The sequence below is a fragment of the Rhamphochromis longiceps genome, linkage group LG16, assembly GCF_057381845.1.
Source record: "Rhamphochromis longiceps isolate RC_006_pf linkage group LG16, R_longiceps_female_GT1.1, whole genome shotgun sequence".
NCBI classification, from domain to species: Eukaryota; Metazoa; Chordata; class Actinopteri; order Cichliformes; family Cichlidae; genus Rhamphochromis; species Rhamphochromis longiceps.
This window is the reverse complement of record NC_140572.1, coordinates 17980212-17998919: the sequence shown is the minus strand read 5'-3', so window position 1 is coordinate 17998919 and position 18708 is coordinate 17980212. Positions and strand designations below refer to the sequence as shown.

The 18708-nt window shown below is 40.9% G+C and overlaps 1 protein-coding gene across 3 annotated transcripts in view; it reads right to left on the bottom strand.

Annotated features, from left to right (window-relative positions):
- The window catches only part of il1rapl1a (interleukin 1 receptor accessory protein-like 1a), a 173354-nt gene that overhangs the window by 8710 nt on the left and 145936 nt on the right, over positions 1 to 18708 (bottom strand). For all 3 annotated transcript variants that reach the window (XM_085385190.1, XM_085385188.1, XM_085385189.1), the window contains exons 7-8: positions 14641 to 14773; positions 7567 to 7712 (exon numbers count right to left, since the gene is read on the bottom strand). In XM_085385190.1, the coding sequence (XP_085241316.1) occupies positions 7567 to 7712; positions 14641 to 14773 (279 nt within the window). The remainder of the gene's footprint in view (positions 1 to 7566; positions 7713 to 14640; positions 14774 to 18708) is intronic.

Sequence of the window (18708 nt, the reverse complement as noted above, 5' to 3'; positions counted from 1 at the left end):
AGATCTCCAATGGTTTCTCAACAACATATTCAGCCAGTTTGAGGTTTGGACATTGACTGAGCCATTCCAACACTTTGATTATTTTCTTTTTCAGCCATCCTGTTGTAGATTTGCTTCTGTGCTTGGGGCCATTGTTCTGATGTAAAACCCAGTTTGGGTCAAGCATTAGCTATCGGACACATTGCTTTACATTCGACTCTAGAATACTTTGGTACAGTGGCTTGCAAAAGTATTCGGCCCCCTTGAACTTTTCCACATTTTGTCACATTACAGCCACAAACATGAATCAATTTTATTGGAATTCCATGTGAAAGACGAACACAAAGTGGTGTACACGTGAGAAGTGGAATAAAAATCATACATGATTCCAAACATTTTTTACAAATAAATAACTGCAAAGTGGGGTGTGCGAAATTATTCAGCCCCCTGAGTCAATACTTTGTAGAACCACCTTTTGCTGCAATTACAGCTGCCAGTCTTTTAGGGTATGTCTCTACCAGCTTTGCACATCTAGAGACTGAAATCCTTGCCCAATCTTCTTTGCAAAACAGCTCCAGCTCAGTCAGATTAGATCGACAGCGTTTGTGAACAGCAGTTTTCAGATCTTGCCACAGATTCTCGATTGGATTAGATTGGAAGATGAACCTCCGCCCCAGTCTCAAGTCTTTTGCAGACTCCAAGAGGTTTTCTTCCAAGATTGCCCTGTATTTGGCTCCATCCATCTTCCCATCAACTCTGACCAGCTTCCCTGTCCCTGCTGAAGAGAAGCACCCCCAGAGCATGATGCTGCCACCACCATATTTGACAGTGGGGATGGTGTGTTCAGAGTGATGTGCAGTGTTAGTTTTCTGCCACATATAGTGTTTTGCATGTGTTCCTAAAAGTTCCATTCTGGTCTCATCTGACCAGAGCACCTTCTTCCACATGTTTGCTGTGTCCCCCAAATGGCTCATGGCAAACTGCAAACGGGACTTCTTATGGTTTTCTGTTAGCAATGGCTTTCTTCTTGCCACTCTTCCATAAAGGCCAACTTTGTGCAGTGCACGACTAATAGTTGTCCTGTGGACAGATTCCCCCACTTGAGCTGTAGATCTCTGCAGCTCGTCCAGAGTCACCATGGACCTCTTGACTGCATTTCTGATCAGCGCTCTCCTTGTTCGGCCTGTGAGTTTAGGTGGACGGCCTTGTCTTGGTTGGTTTACAGTTGTGCCATACTCCTTCCATTTCTGAATGATCGCTTGAACAGTGCTCCGTGGGATGTTCAAGGCTTGGGAAATCTTTTTGTAGCCTAAGCCTGCTTTAAATTTCTCAATAACTTTATCCCTGACCTGTCTGGTGTGTTCTTTGGACTTCATGGTGTTGTTGCTCCCAACATTCGCTTAGACAACCTCTGAGGCCGTCACAGAGCAGCTGTATTTGTACTGACATTAGATTACACACAGGTGCACTCTATTTAGTCATTAGCACTCATCAGGCAATGTCTATGGGCAACTGACTGCACTCAGACCAAAGGGGGCTGAGTAATTACGCACACCCCACTTTGCAGTTATTTATTTGTAAAAATGTTTGGAATCATGTATGATTTTCGTTCCACTTCTCACGTGTACACCACTTTGTGTTGGTCTTTCACGTGGAATTCCAATGAAATTGATTCATGTTTGTTGCTGTAATGTGACAAAATGTGGGAAAGTTCAAGGGGGCCGAATACTTTTGCAAGCCACTGTATACAGAGGAGTTCATAGGCAAGTCAAAGACTGCACGGTGTCCAGGTCCTGTGCCTGCAAAAGAAACTCAAATCATCACTCCTCCACCACCGTGGCTGAAAGTTGGTATGAAGTATTTGCTAATATGCTCTGTTTTTAATTAAGCTACATTGCATTATGGCCAAACATCACTACTCCAAAGGACATTGCTCTAGAAGTCTAGTGGTTCATTCCAATGCAAATTTGCAAATCTCAACCATGCTACCAGATTATTATTATCCTGGTATTTTTTTTTAACCTAGCCATAGATATTCAGTCTATCACTAATTGTATTGTATTGAACTTGGCCTGTAGAGCCCAAACTGTCACTTTTGGGTGTTTATTTGCACATTACACATTCTGAACTTAAATTTGCTGGTATATTCACTCCTAAGAAGGAATGGGAATTGTCGTCCCAGTTTTCCAATAGTCTTTCTGTAGGATGATGAAAATCAAAGTATTTGTAAATAACTTACTAATTCTTCCCAATTGCTTCTCTAAGATCATTGCTGAAAATTTTCTCCTTGTCAGTGTGTTAAAACACACCTAAATGCTCCATACCTGCAAATAGTCAAAAACATATGCTTTTATAGAGGTGCTCAGACCTGCTGATTATCAGTTAATTAGCTGCATTTGATTAGCAGCACCTCTTACCCTCTTAATTGTTATGGAAGCAGTAGGGTGTACTCAGTTTTTCACACACCGATTCTGCAACTTGGCTAATTTATTTCTTAAATAAATAATGACACAGTGTACTATGTCATGTGTTGTTGCTAATCTGAGTATGTGTTGCGTTAAAGGCCAGATTTTTAAGGACTAGATAATTTTTATTATGTCCTGATTATTATGTCCTTTTAGAAAAAAAAGTGTTTGCTTTCTTTTTACCCACACTCTTATGACAGTATTCATCAGGCCGGCCTCAAACACTGGCCTCTTTGTTTCATTATTTCAGGTAAACTCACAGAATGAGGCACTTTTACACGTTTACATTTGCCTGAAATCTGGACGATCATCAGCATTTTCAGCGCTCGGCTCAGAGCGGAGCAGAATCAATCTTCAGAGACACGAGTCTCATAATGAGTTTGGGAAAAATGAGAGGGCACATAGCAGAGAGACACAGGGAAAAAAAGGAGATAATGAGAAACTGGGTTCATTTCTTTGGAGCAGTGCAGCAATGACACAGCTTTGCACTTTGGCTGTCATCCATAGCGGGACTGGGACAATTCTGGACATGGATGGAGGCTTTTTCAAAACAAGAGGCTTTAGTTTAGTCATCACGCTGACACTCACCTCGCCATCATAACCCACTCTCTTCAGAGTTCTCTTACTTCTCCTTGCCCACTTTTCTTGCTGTCTCTCCATTCATTTCTCCTCTCCATTATCTCCTTCTCATCTCCCCAGAGACCTAGCTTGGGGAAGGATGAATTATGGTGTGTATTAAAGCCGCATTTACCTGGTAGGCTCAGCTAGAGCAGGTTCACTTTATTTCTCTGTCACACTATGGGCTGTAATGCTGCACAGTGGCCCTACGTTCTCTAGGCTGCATGCCAATTTACTCTATATATAACCCCAGACACAGCAAAGGTACATATTAAAGTAATAACAGAAATACTGTGAATTTATAAAATCTTATTTTTATTAAAAGTCACTTAACTATAGCTACACTTTCTGGATCTAATGATTATTATTCTAAAATAGGTTTAACCGAAGACATAGTAGGTTATGAGAAATTACAAAATGATAACTAATTAAATCTGTGTTGGTGAGAGTAAAAGAAAAAGACCAACACTCATGATCAGCAGCCAGTTAGCTTAGCTTAGCTAAACTGCTAAAAACAGGAAAAGCTGCTTTCTGAGAGTAACAAAATCTGCCCTCAAGCACATCTAAACATTCATTTACCAGTCATGTCTTGTTTTCTAATAAATACAAGAAACAAAATGTAAGAGTTATAAAAGAAGCTATGTGGGTGGATATGATTTGGCTAATTTTCAACAATTTTCAACTCACTGTTTCCAGTCTTTGTGCTAAGCTTTGTATTTACCTTAGAGGCATGGGAATTAAGTGTATATGGCAAATCTCAAAACAGCTCTTTAACTTGTAAAGACAGATCTTTTATGTTGGCTTGTGCATTATATTTGATGTTTTTTTCATTTCAGCAGCAGTCGACAGTGTGTTGCGGAAAACAGCTATGTTTTCTCGGGCTTCTAATTGGCTATTTACCAGCCTTTTCCAACTGTAACCAAATGTAATGCTTTTAACTCATTATCAGCAATAATCTTCACTCTTGAAGTTGTTTATGTTTCACTGACCCCCACTTCCTTTCTGCCTTCTCTGTTTTCATGTCTCTCTTTCTTTCGAGATGGAAGGAAAGGGAGCCTGCAGAGATATTAGACCTGCTGCAGGGCTTGTGAGTGATGCATTCTTGGAGCATAGAACATGAAATAAACATCAGATGTGGATGAGAAGCAAGAGGGAGAGAGAGAGAGAGAGAGAAGGAGGGGGGGGGGGGGGTGTTGCCTTGAAGTCTTTTTGTAGCATCCTTTTTTTTTGCAACTGCTTTTACAAAGAGAGCTAAATGAAGTTGTCTGCAGTCTGTGAAAACTGCTAAAATGGCTGTCTACAAAAGATGATTGCAGAGACAGAGATTAAAGTGGGGAAACAGACATATAACAGCATAAAATGTAATTGTATGCTGGACTTATTGGCCTGTTGGGAGAAGCTGAGGACCAATTTGCTGTTTAAACAACCATCAAATTACCTCTCTTTTAGGATGACAACCAGTGCGTGAAAAGAGCTTCTGACAAGTCATACTAGAGCACCAAAATAGCTACACAGCCGATGGGAAACATGAAAAAAACCAAACATGCAAATCAATTAGAATATTTCTGTTTGATGAAATGATGTAGCCAGGCTTCAATTATTTCATATGTCACGAGGCTTTACTGTCAGGCAAACAGAAAAAATAATATCATGCTTTCTAATGTAAAGCAACTAAATATAAAGAAAAAAGAAAAAGGATGATTTCCCCCCAAATCTAACACACATTTTCCTTCAGCCCACAGGGATTTTAATCAATCAAGATTATTTTAATATCCAGTTTTGGGTTAAGTGTACAAATATCTGCATATTCTTGACTATAATAAAACTACAACCTGAAAAGGATAAGCGGAAGCGAATGGATGGATGGAAGAAATAAACCCATCTAACAGACCAGCATGCCACCATATGCCTTTTACTGTCCTCCCATCTCCCTACCATACAAATGACAAGCTGGACGAACACAGGTTAAGAACTTTGGGACAATGTTTGACACAAATTTGAAATTTGACAGACAAATAAATGCAGTGGTCGAGAGCAGTTTCTTCCAGCTCAGAACAATCTCCAGACTAAAAACATAACAAAACCCCCAAACAAGATCCAGAAAGGGCTTTGTTATGTCTAAAGTAGACTACTGGAATGCATAGTGGAGTTACTCATCTCTTGCCCACTTACAATTAGTCCAGTGTTAGCAGTCTTGCACTAAGCTCCCTGTGCATTGCATAATCTAGTACAAAGCTGCACTGTTCGTGTTTGAAGCTTTAAATGGTCTTGCACCTGCATATGTGGTAGATATATTGCGTCCATGTACTCAAGATCATAATGGCCTGATTCTCACTCCCGATTATCCCACAGTTGAACCTTAGTTCCAAAGTGACCCTCGACAAGCATCAACTGTAACTGTTTTTCAATCTAAACTTGAAAACTGCTCATTTCTAGAACTTTGTTGGATTGGTTGCCGATAGGAACCTGTTTCTATTCTATTTTATTTTCATGTAAAGCACTTTAGTTTTAAATGTGCTATAGAAATAAAATGCACTAACTTCTCTCCCATCACACAGCTATTTAACCTACAAATTGAATTTCAATCTGTTAGTTAAATGGCTGGTATGTTAGTATTTGGGTAATGTTAGAGAAGACTGTGCAAACACCCCAGCTCAGCAAGAGGAAACATTTCTATAACTGCAAGATCTGAAAAGAATTAATAAAACTTCTATAGGACTCATCGTTTTAAGTAGGAAGAGACAGCGAATACCAATATCTTAATATTCTGTTGCTGGACCTCATTTCTTTCTCTCTTAAAAGCACACACACACACACACACACACACACACACACACACACACACACACACACACACACACACACACACACACACACACACAGGAGATATCACTCATGTTTCAATCACAAATATGAGTGCACACCTGGAGTAGACAACTTTTCAAATGAAGTGTTAATAGACTTATTCACTGAAAGTGATTACTTTTTCATTGTGAAACTTGTTAGACGTTAATATTATATAATCCATTCAGGCTTGTTAAACTTTAATTATCACAATGCCTGAAACTCCTGACTTAAAATTGATTTAATTGAGGAATATGAAATTTAATAATTAAACCAGTTTTTCACTTCTTGTTGTAAATGTTGGAAGTGATGTTATGACGATTAGTCATCCATATAATACTCTGATGATGCAGTCTATAAACCTTTGAAATACACTTCCTGTTTTAATCCCATTTTCTCTTCATATACATCTGAACACGTCCATATTTCTGAACAAACTCTATTGCCTTTATTTATGTGGTTGGAAGGAAGATTGTTCTTCGTGGTTGGATCTGTCCAAATAAAAGTTGAACAAAATTCATTATTTAAATAACAATTGTGGCCCCAGAATTCGTAGTGGCGCAAATAATCTTGGCCACACCTTAGAGGACATCCCAATGAGACCAGCATGATAAAAAGACTGACTCACACCATATTCAACTCTTTTATAATATTCGGTTTCATTTAGCTCACCAAGTAGTTTTTTTGCAGTCAGGTGTAATTTTTATTTTGCTAATTGCATATGGAAAGCTGTTCCTTATTCTAAAATGAATGTTAAAGCCATAAAACGTACTATTTCAGAATCCAGTTGACATCAGCTCTAAAAGACTGAGGGCCAACATCAGCTGCTGAGGTCTGTTTGCATCACATGCTCAAGATTTCACGGCTGCACCCTACTGAATCTACTCCATCATTAGGCTGTTGGATGACCTGAAAAGTCCCGCTTGTGAACTGAACGAACCCAGCCTATAACTACAATCAATAGGAAATCAAGCCTAAGTTCAACTGCCTCAGAGTTAATATTGTTGGTAGTCTCAATTAATCTGAATTAGTGTGAATTAAAATTAGTTTAATCATTCAGATATTCTATTAACTTTCATCTGGCTCATAATTTTCCAAGAGCTGGAGAATTAAATCCACATTCTCCCATTGATCATTACCCATTTGTTCATCAATTCTGATTCTGGTATTATCTTTATTTAATGCATTCTTGCTCCTGCTGTCTGCTTGTAGCTATAGCTGTTCATAAAGGATTTGAAGTGTGTTCCTTTCCTTGCAGCAACCCCCTAAATTGGCAAAGAACCCTGTCCGGAGACATAAAAGCAGATACTTTGAGCTACACATGCTTCTTTTCATTCTGAAGTAAATAAAAACCTAGTTTAACAATAACCTGATCATAGCAACATTTGTAGTCATCATTTTTGAAAAGCTATATTGCTTTGAAATGTGTTCTTTCTTTGGACCACAAGGCGAGTCCTATTTACTTCAATTACACTAAAGAGAAGGCAGACATCTTTACAGCCAATATGTGGAAAATGAGGAAACTCATACCATAATGATGTACATGGATGAACAACACTACATGCCAGAGGAAAAATCAGTATTTTTATTTTTTTATTTTGGGGGGTGGGGTTGAACTGTCCCTTTAAGTTTGGAGTAGGAAATGTAAATAAGCACTTACCCCGCCTGAAAAGCTGGATGGTAGCTTGGCGACGGCCGTTGCCATTTTCCACGTAACAGGAATAATTTCCCAGGTCTTCCTCCTCTAAAGAGTCAATAGTTAGTGAAATGGCCACTTCCTGTTCTCCAAGATGCTCCTTGATGACCCTGCAAGACAAACAATTTAAACGGTATTGAACAATTCTTCTCAGCATCAAACACAATAGGTGGATGGGGAGTGACTTGGAGTTGATGGAATTAAAAAAAGATCAAAAACTCTCATGTTCAGCATGTGATGGGGTCTTCAGGAGTCATGACCCGAAGCACATCAGTCAGCGTTAACCAGATACGGTGTTATTGCAAATCCCAAGGGTTAAGCTATACAAAATAGTTTTCCTGTGGTACAAATGTATCTTGATCGAGGCCCTTTTGCGTTACATTAAGTACTTCATGGTATGTTAATTTCTTTCTTTGCACTCAAACATATGAGAAATGAAAATCAATAAGGGATCTTCCTCAGCTTGTGCGGGAGGAAATCAAATAATAGCGATGAGGAGAAAATCTTTTTATAGCAGCTGCCATGGTAACGGCGAGAAGGAGAGAAAGTAATATTCCATAAAGTAAATGAGTGTCCCCCGCTGGGCTGGTTGAGCCTGATGGAGGAGCGAATAGGGAGATAATGCTCCCTCATACCTTGGACACACTACTTAGCCTACTTTTACAGCACCCTCAACACAAATGACTCTTTGGAGGAAACAAAGTGCAAATGAGAAAAAGATCCCTTCTGTTTGTATGTGAGTGTGTTTATCATTACTGTGCTGAGAAGGAGTGGGACGAGGACAAAGGAGAGAGAGTGTTTGCATGTGTGAGTTTGTGTTTAAATGTGTAGGGGGGGAGGGGGATAATGACTCTCAAGCATCTCGCTTCTCCCTCACCTTCAAACTGATAAACTGCACATAGGAAAGCTTGTTGGGAGAATTGGCATCTGTAAATGAAAGTGCATCATGGGCCGTGTGTGAAGAGGCGGCGGCAGCACTGATGATTCAGAGTTTGTTTTATTGTAGGATAGGCGCAGTGAGAAGGAGGCATGAGAATAAATCAGGTCTATCCAGAAAGCAGTGGTGACCCTAACCATAACTGTGTATTGCTTACTCAAGCAGTGTACTATGGGACTGTGGCTCAACACTTAAGGTGGATCATCCACTTTGCATGCCAAACCGTCCTCGGTTAAGATGCTGAAGTCCCAAAATCATGTTTCCTGAATGCATTTTACGATTTACTTTGCAAGTCAAAACTTTTGCATAAAAAAATCTAAGAAAAACATTGGTAACTACTTTGATAATTGTTCAGAGAACTTGTGGAAACATTACTCATTATTCTAAAAAATATTTATTAACCAGTCAACTAATGGAAAAAATAATCTGATCAGTTCAGTAGGAAATTCATAATTGTGAAGAAAAGTGACTCTGAATCTGGCGTGGTTGGTGTACTGGGATTTTCCCACACAATCATGGTTTACAAAGACTGGTCTGAAAAAGAGAAAATATCCATTAGGGGGCAGTTCTCTGGGCAAAAACATCTTTTTCATGCCAGATGTCAGATAAAATCACCAGTGTTGTGTTCCAGCTGAAAAGGAAGGCAACAGTAACTCAAGTAACGACTCATTACAACCAAAGAAGAGCATCTCTGAATATACAACATGCCCAACCTTGATGCAGATGGGCTACAACAGGAGAAGAGAACACCTGATTCCACTCTTGTTAGCTAAGAAAAGGAAATTGAGGCTATATTTTACATGGGATCACCAAAATTGGAAAATAGTCTTGATTTCTGCTGTGACATTTAGATGTTCAGGTCAGAATTTGGTGTAAACAACATAAAAGCATAACTCCATCCTGTTTTGTTCATATTTTCTTGCACACTTAAGGCCACTTAATATCAGCTGAGCATTGCTTAGACATCACAGCCTACCTGAGTATTTTTACTGGCCATGTCCATTTCTCTATAACTAAAGTCACTGCCAGGGGTGCATGTGAAGAAATAAATGGGATCGGACATTAAATGTTCCTTAACACGCCAACTCCCTGGTCAGGGGCAGGGATAGCTCAGTAGGTAAAGTGGTCGCCCCATGATCGGAAGGTCGGCGGTTCGAATCCACTTAACGGCTACCCTGAGGTACCCCTACACACTGCTCCCCGGGCGCCTGCTTAGTGGGCTGCCCACTGCTTCACAGAGTGAATGGGTCAAATGCAGAGAAAAACAAGTAATTTCCCCATGGGGATCAATAAAGTATCCATTAAAGTCTTAATGTTTGGTAGCATGTGCATGAGAATAGCTCAGATAATAGTCAGGTGCATGCTCCGTCTGGGCAGCACCAATATTTCCTGAAGTGAGAATGTGACTGAAGTCGACCGTCTCCTGCTGCGTTCCCCTTGTGGGAAAGTGCAAACTCAGACTCCAGACAGCATCTCAACCCAGCTTACCCCCAACACTGTCTGGAGTTCATGGGAAAACAGTAATTGTGGGCATATTTCTCCAGTCAGTACTTCTAGCTTTAACTCTTGGACTACAGTTTTACAGAGCAGCTTCACAGCATAGTATTATTCATTTTTAAGTGTAGCGTGTGAGTGGCGTGGTGTCTTCTGTTTCACATTTTACACCATGTGACACAACACAGCCATTGAACCTGATGAATAATGACTATGTGAACCTTGAATGGAGTTCACACTTGGTTTTAAAATGTGGACAATGATAAATAAACAACATCGTGAAAGGTGCTGCTTTGATCCGGTCATTCAGGCCACTTTGCTGAGGTGATTTTAAATGCACTTGGCCTCATATCACTGTACTGTAAATGCTAATGTGTCCTAACATGAGCAACGTATCAGGATGTAGTAGTAAATATGCCAACACTGAAGGACAAACATTTTGTTCTCTTTGCTAGCTCTTGCTGATCTTACGCTTGAATGGCAACAGACAGACAAAATAATGCTGTCCTTTCACCTTCTAGTGGAATTTGCACAGTAACAAAGGCTGAACTTGTGGTTAGCTGGAAACCTTAGAGGCTAATGAAATGATGACACATCTTGGCTCTCTACTTGTGACCCAGTCACCCAGCATACATTTTAAAACCAAGTGTAAACAGGGTCATAGTCACAAATGTGAGCTGAAGGACACATAACGGCTGGGATACCGATACACAGGAAGTTGTTCCTACTTTGGTACATCAGGGTCAGATTTGCAGGATGCCCTCTGCTTTTTCACGAGTGACCGAGTTTATTGATATAGCCTCAGCAGAAGGAGTAAACTGCAAACTTCTTCTCAAGCTATGGCTTCTTCTTTATCCCTTGTACATCCACTCCCCTCCTCATTGATAAAACCTCTGTGTTTGCTCATTTAGTGATCAATTTCCAGCGTATTCAATTCTTTCATATATTCAAGTGCACGTACACCTGCAAAACATCAACTGAAGCCACTCGATAACGTATTGATCACCTATTTTTTTTTATGCTGAGACGCATTTGTTTTGTTAATTTATTAATCTCTGCATACAATGCTGATGTCTAGTCATCCATGCCATGATAACAGCAACAGCCCAGTCCCAATGGCGCAAATGAGAATTTATGGGCTCGGGTTGCCACAGAAATGAACTCCACCAAATCAATAGGCTGAGAGTTGGGTAAATACAGTGGGGCAAAAAAGTATTTAGTCAGCCACCGATTGTGCAAGTTCCCCCACTTAAAATGATGACAGAGGTCAGTAATTTGCACCAGAGGTACACTTCAACTGTGAGAGACAGAATGTGAAAAAAAAATCCATGAATCCACATGGTAGGATTTGTAAAGAATTTATTCGTGAATCAGGGTGGGAAATAAGTATTTGGTCAATAACAAAAATACAACTCAATACTTTGTAACATAACCTTTGTTGGCAATAACAGAGGTCAAACGTTTACTATAGGTCTTTACCAGGTTTGCACACACAGTAGCTGGTATTCTGGCCCATTCCTCCATGCAGATCTTCTCGAGAGCAGTGATGTTTTGGGGCTGTCGCCGAGCAACACGGACTTTCAACTCCCGCCACAGATTTTCTATGGGGTTGAGGTCTGGAGACTGGCTAGGCCACTCCAGGACTTTCAAATGCTTCTTACGGAGCCACTCCTTTGTTGCCCGGGCGGTGTGTTTTGGATCATTGTCATGTTGGAAGACCCAGCCTCGTTTCATCTTCAAAGTTCTCACTGATGGAAGGAGGTTTTGGCTCAAAATCTCACGATACATGGCCCCATTCATTCTGTCCTTAACACGGATCAGTCGTCCTGTCCCCTTGGCAGAAAAACAGCCCCATAGCATGATGTTTCCACCCCCATGCTTCACAGTAGGTATGGTGTTCTTGGGATGCAACTCAGTATTCTTCTTCTTCCAAACACGACGAGTTGAGTTTATACCAAAAAGTTCTACTTTGGTTTCATCTGACCACATGACATTCTCCCAATCCTCTGCTGTATCATCCATGTGCTCTCTGGCAAACTTCAGACGGGCCTGGACATGCACTGGCTTCAGCAGCGGAACACGTCTGGCACTGCGGGATTTGATTCCCTGCCGTTGTAGTGTGTTACTGATGGTGACCTTTGTTACTTTGGTCCCAGCTCTCTGCAGGTCATTCACCAGGTCCCCCCGTGTGGTTCTGGGATCTTTGCTCACCGTTCTCATGATCATTTTGACCCCACGGGATGAGATCTTGCGTGGAGCCCCAGATCGAGGGAGATTATCAGTGGTCTTGTATGTCTTCCATTTTCTGATGATTGCTCCCACAGTTGATTTTTTCACACCAAGCTGCTTGCCTATTGTAGATTCCCTCTTCCCAGTCTGGTGCAGGTCTACAATACTTTTCCTGGTGTCCTTCGAAAGCTCTTTGGTCTTGGCCATGGCGGAGTTTGGAGTCTGACTGTTTGAGGCTGTGGACAGGTGTCTTTTATACAGATGATGAGTTCAAACAGGTGCCATTCATACAGGTAACGAGTGGGGGACAGAAAAGCTTTTTACAGACGACGTTACAGGTCTGTGAGAGCCAGAGATTTTCCTTGTTTGAGGTGACCAAATACTTATTTTCCACCCTGATTTACGAATAAATTCTTTACAAATCCTACCATGTGAATTCATGGATTTTTTTTTTCACATTCTGTCTCTCACAGTTGAAGTGTACCTCTGGTGCAAATTACTGACCTCTGTCATCATTTTAAGTGGGGGAACTTGCGCAATCGGTGGCTGACTAAATACTTTTTTGCCCCACTGTAAAAGCCTGCAGTAAGTCTGTTCTCAAGGTATGAGTGCTCTTCTCTAAACTTAAGTTTGGCTGCTGATGCATTAGTAATAAAAGTATGTGGGTGGCAGGCTGACAAAGCGAGGTAACCCTGAGAAAACATGCCCAGCGTATCATTTAAAGGGGAGAAAGAGCTTGACTGCAGGGGAAGCACTGATTAGTTTGTGTTTAGCTTCTTGTATACTTGTTTTTTTTTTTAATTTCCTGTCATTTTTTGACCCTCATACATGTCTGGCTGTGTGCGTTTAAGTAAAATCAAGTCGTTTGCTGAATCCTTCAAGAGCAGCATCAGTAGGAGAAAGTGGATAATCGGATATATTATTGATCTCCTGCATGAAATATGATTTAAATTATTAAAATGATCACCCCTCAGCCAGCGAGTGGAGGAATCCTGGTGACAAAGGCAGGGGCAGAGAGGGGTTGGTTAAACAGCAATCTGTTTCTTCTGCATACTCATACCAGTGTGCTAAACAACTCATGATAACATCCCTCTTCACTTTACTCTTCATTGATTTGTGAATATTTCTCAACTCGTTTCACTCGTCTTTCCTGTTTTCTTCCTCTCTGTTTTCTCCCGCTCTTTCTCTCTTTCCCTTCTAGCACTTCTCCTCAGCTCCCCATGGCCCATCTGCATGCTGCTCTAGGTGGGTGCAGCGGGGGAGATAGCATAGTGGTGGCAGTGTGAAAAATGGCAGTTGTTAACCATCTGACAGGGCTGTCTCCCAGGAGCTGCAGCCTCTCCAAACAGCTCTAATGGGAAACATGCACATGGACCAGAGAATGGACTTGTTTAAATGTGCTACACCACTAGGAGGGGAGCGACACGAAGATGGGCTTGTTTTAAATGTCTCACAGCCTCCAGAGCGAGGCTTGTCAGTGGAGTCTTTGCAATGTTGCACAAAGACCTTAAGCGAGGTGAAGTTATATAAACTGCTTTTTACAAATGTGTTCAGCATCATCTCAATCTATTCTCAGGGCTTCTGCTGCATCCTGCTCTGTCAGAGATAAGGAGAGGGAAAAGCGCTGGTCATGGAGAGACAGCAGCTCCCAGTAAGACACAGGCAACCACTTTAATACCCCACGATTTCTTTCCAGATTTCAAGTCAAAACTTTTTTTTCTTCTTCTTTTTTTTCTAAACTAACAGAAAGAGTTTATGAGTGCACATTTCTATTATGAGGAACGCTTAAATGTTGAATGTTTCAGTCATACATTTTTATTAGTTTTCATAATGATCATAAATAACAGCCTAATTACAATAAGAGAGATGAAGATGAAGCTGCATCCAGGCATGAGAGGCATGAGATACCAAATATCGATTAGATCAGGGTTGCTTTTTTCTTTTTGTAGCACTTTGACTGAAATTACTTGACTTATAGGCCAACTTTTGAAGGTGTCCTCACATTGTTTTTTTTACATTCATCTACATTTTTTTGTACAGCAGTGTTTGTGTCCACAGGACAATAATGTATTTTAACTGACAAAAAATATATCAGAGGTAATAAAACAAATAAATTACAGTTTCTAACAAATTTCAAGCCTCTGCATCGTGTTCATGCTGTAGTGTAATTAATTGAAAAGAGCAGCTGCTTAGAAGGCAGGGAATACATCTCTGGAAAATGGTTGGTTTAGTGTATGCAATTTGGAGTTAATGGGCTAAGAGATGCGAAACCATTTGCATCGTCCTTTAATATTATGGGGTAAATTTATCTACATCTGCTATTAATTCCTCATTACTGCCAAGTCCAGGGAGGTGATTTGTAGCCCTGTGTTCCTTACTTGATGTCGCTCTCCTGGACTCTCTCTTCATCCAGGTCCTCTATGAACTTCTCCCCCTTCATCCAGTAGATGAGGGGGCTGACATCGCCGCTGTAGCCAAAAAATGCCCGGCAGGTAAGGTTCAGGGCGCTTCCTGCAAAAAACCACAAAACAAAACAGGAGATGACATGCTGTCATGCTCGATGGTCTTGCTGTTGTGTTAAAGGCATACAGCTCACATGCACAACCTGAAAAAATATTGTGTCAAATGCTATGCAGGGCTTTAAAGTCAGTGATATCGCACAGATACTCCAATTCTACCAACTCTTTTTATTTTATGCGTCATACACACATAGGGTGTGACACACACTTCACACATTCATAGACTCACAAATACACACTTTGCAAATCTGCACACAAATGCCGTCTGATGAGGGAAAGTGAAAATATGCCCATCCTCAACTAGTTTGGGGGATGTGCGTCTGCTATTTAAGGAGACAGGCTTTCCTTTCAACGTCGGCTTTAAATGCCCATTTGGCCACACACAAAGCACACTGATCATAAAGCAAGTAATGAACACATGAGGGCACTCAAGAGCTTTCCAGAATCCCCCTGGAGACAGTGCATTGGAAAAAATAAGGCAAAAGGAAGTGAGCGGAGACAGACACATCATTTTATTTAGAGCTGCTGCTGGGTATGAAGGGAGGTCAGGAGTCAACAACTACAGTTTGCTGCGAGTTGATATGTGGAGGGAAGAAGTAATTGTCACTGGGGAGCCGATGGATTCTTGGTTCTGTGAATGAAAGGATTATCTCTGTGGTTCAACACAGAGGACAAGTATTTGCATGGAAGAAAAGGTGATACTTCACTACCAATTAAAAAAGTTTCAGTTGAAATCTACCGCACTAAAGCTGCTGGCAGCGTTTTTATAATTCGAGAAAGCCTAGAGATAAATCATAAATGAATCTGAGATAAAAAGCAATAAATAAATAAATAAATTAAAGAAATATACATATATACATAATGAATCAAATATTACAAGCAGCACAACTGTGAGCTGATTAAAGCTGGCAACACGTCATCAATCATGCAAGAACTTCAGTGTCCATGAACTTTGCATGTATTAAACTAAAGCTAAAGCGTGGCTGGCATACACTGTGAATGCATTTATTTTTCGTTCCAGCGAGGTGGCATTCACTAAACGCCCAGAGCGCAGTAATCTCGGCAAACCACAAGCGACGTGTAAACAATATACATATGATTTGATCCCGTAGCACATACTGTAAAGTGGGTGGAGACTCCTCTCAGGAGAGTCGGATCTGTGATTTGGGAAGCGCCGGGAGAAAGACGTGAAGAGGCTGGGGGGATGACGCAGATGCTTTTTGCCTGTTTCGCAGCAGGATTTACAAGCCGCAGTGCAAGGTTTGCATTTGTTAATCCCGATTAGTATGTTACAGCACTTGTGTTGGGAATCCAAGGGAAACTCTGCTACTTAACACCAACTTCAAAAGCAACTACGTCTAAGTCAGATCTTTTTTGTAAGAGTCAAAACTAAATATTTAAGGATTTACTGCAAGTCTCTTCTCTTGCATTACATATTATACAAGGATTTTTTCTTTGTTCCCTCACTGTGATCTTTGAACCCACTGCACACCACAGTGTAGCCCACCACCTTTTTCTGGGATGCCCCGGCTGTGCCACCGGTCACACATCTTCAGAGCTGTGCCGACAAGGGTTATTCTTTAGAAGATTGTTTGTGTTTGAACTAAGAGCTCGTTTTCTCTGTGCTCCTCCTGTCAACAACCGAGACACAGCTACAAAAGATTTCAGCGGGTCTCTCTCTCTCAGCATAAGGAAAGTTTTGTGGCGTGCAGGGAAGGAGGATGGGAGGACACCCAGGAATGAACTGATAGCGCTGTCTGTGAGGAGCCGTGTCTGACATTTCCAAAGTTCAACAGCCTCTCTCAGCTTGGTATTTGTGCACAGCCGGGCTCTACAAAGGCTACACGCTCTACCTACAAAATAGGAACCTCCTGCGTGCAACACACACACATACAAACACAACCACTCACATGCACATGTACAGAGAACTTGGTACAAAAATACTTTACTATATAATCAGATCCAATTTTTTAACATGCACATACGGCACAAAATTACACATTACAGGCAACTCCGTGTCTCTGTGTGTGACCCAGATGCAGTATCTACCTTTTCCTCTGTTTATAAATCTGCCCCCTGCTGTTCGTATATCCCTCAGATCAATTGTAAACTAGGAATGTCAAGCTGCCAGCAGCCGCTGCCTGGAGAGGAAGTCTCCACTGAGCTGCCTGGGAATCACAGGAAACACTTGAAGGCCTCCTGCTGTCTTATTCTAGTCCAAATGCAGCACTCCCTGAAACGCTCTCACAGCCACCTTTGTTACTTCCAGAATGCCGGTGGGTGGTGTTGCACCTGCAACATCATCGTCACAGTCGATACAGTGTAAAGCTGGACATTTTGTTACAGGATGGTGGCCAATTAGTCTGATAAAGTGCTCATAGGGCACATGTGTGCTCTCTTGCATTATCAGCTCATCCTGTACATTCAAGTAATACATAAAAACATTGCTGAGGCTCTGATTGAACAAATAATACCAGCGGTGCACTACACAGCTTTTTGGAGCTTTTGATGATATATGATTTTTTTTAGCTGATTCAGTTCTTCTGGTTTATTTTGGCTTAAAAGTCAAGACTGAAAGTTTATCCTTTAATATGAATAAAGATTTACAAATCTTTATTCATATTATTATTAAAAATAAAGAAGATTGGTTAATAAATCATAAACGAAAGATCGTCTGCGCCATTTAAAACATCTGATTTGTACGTGTGTTTGAAGTTGGATATTTGAATGTAATTTCATCCCGACTGATTATTACATGGCGTTCAGTACTGTCTGCAGGGTCACATGCACCACGTTCTCTGCCTGCATTGAACACTGAACAGCTTTTTTTTTTTTATACCTTTAGAGGCTTATTTTCTTTCAGCACTTCAGTGTGCAGCTGAAATAACACCCAAGTTATTTGAAATGACACTTGCGCTCCCCTGGTGCTACATGTGCAATGCATACCTCCAGCTGCGCTTTAATTGGCAAGGTGAAGAGAAAGGTGGACGACTCTTTGCAAGGCAGCAGAGAAATGCATATAAGTATTACCCAGGCATATATATATATGTATGTATGTCCTGTTTAAGCTAGGCAAGATTGCCATAACTATTATGATGCTAAGCCAGCCAGACTTGGAGCAGATGGTAGGAGGACTATTAACCAGAACTGGAACAATGAGGTTGATCATTTGTACTAGCTGCAAAGGAGGAACAGCTTTTCAAAATCTCTCCCATGCTGTCAAACCCAATAGCAGTATCATTATTATTATAATCTGTTATTAGTCTCAGAGAGGTTTGTAACATTTGGAAACTTCCATTAATGATCTCTGTGTTGACTTTGACTCTGAGAGTGAATTTTTACTGAATTTTTAGGCAAAAGATAAGTTCAGGAAAACCCTCCAAAGTTAAATTTGGCTTCAGAAAAGCTTTCAAGGGAACAGGTCGTATATAATATGTAACAGCATCACTGGTTTAATACCTGTCACCAACCACCACCATCCATGTCTCCTGAATAATAAGCATTCTAGCTTTTGGTGAAAACTCAAAAATTCAAATCTCTTTTTAATTTATTGAAGTTCATAAATAAGTGTGCCATTACAAGACTTGGCAAGATTAGGCGTGAAAAATATCCCCCGCTGAGTGGATGCGCGTCTTGTACAGCACAAGAGCGTGATTAAGTGTTTGCCTGAGTGTGCGTTTCTATGTGCATGTCTTTGTGTGTTGTTACTGCCTTCACACATGCGTGGGTGTGGAACAAATCCATGTAATCTGAGTGATTGACATCCTCCCCTCGGCTGAGAGTTGGTCACGGCGCTTGATGGAAATTAGACTTAAGAACCACCCCTTTTTTCCCACTTCTGCCCAATGTCTCTATGAGTCTTCCACACAGACTACATCTTTGGTCCTCCTATAGCAACAAATAAATATTTGGTAGGGAACAGTATAA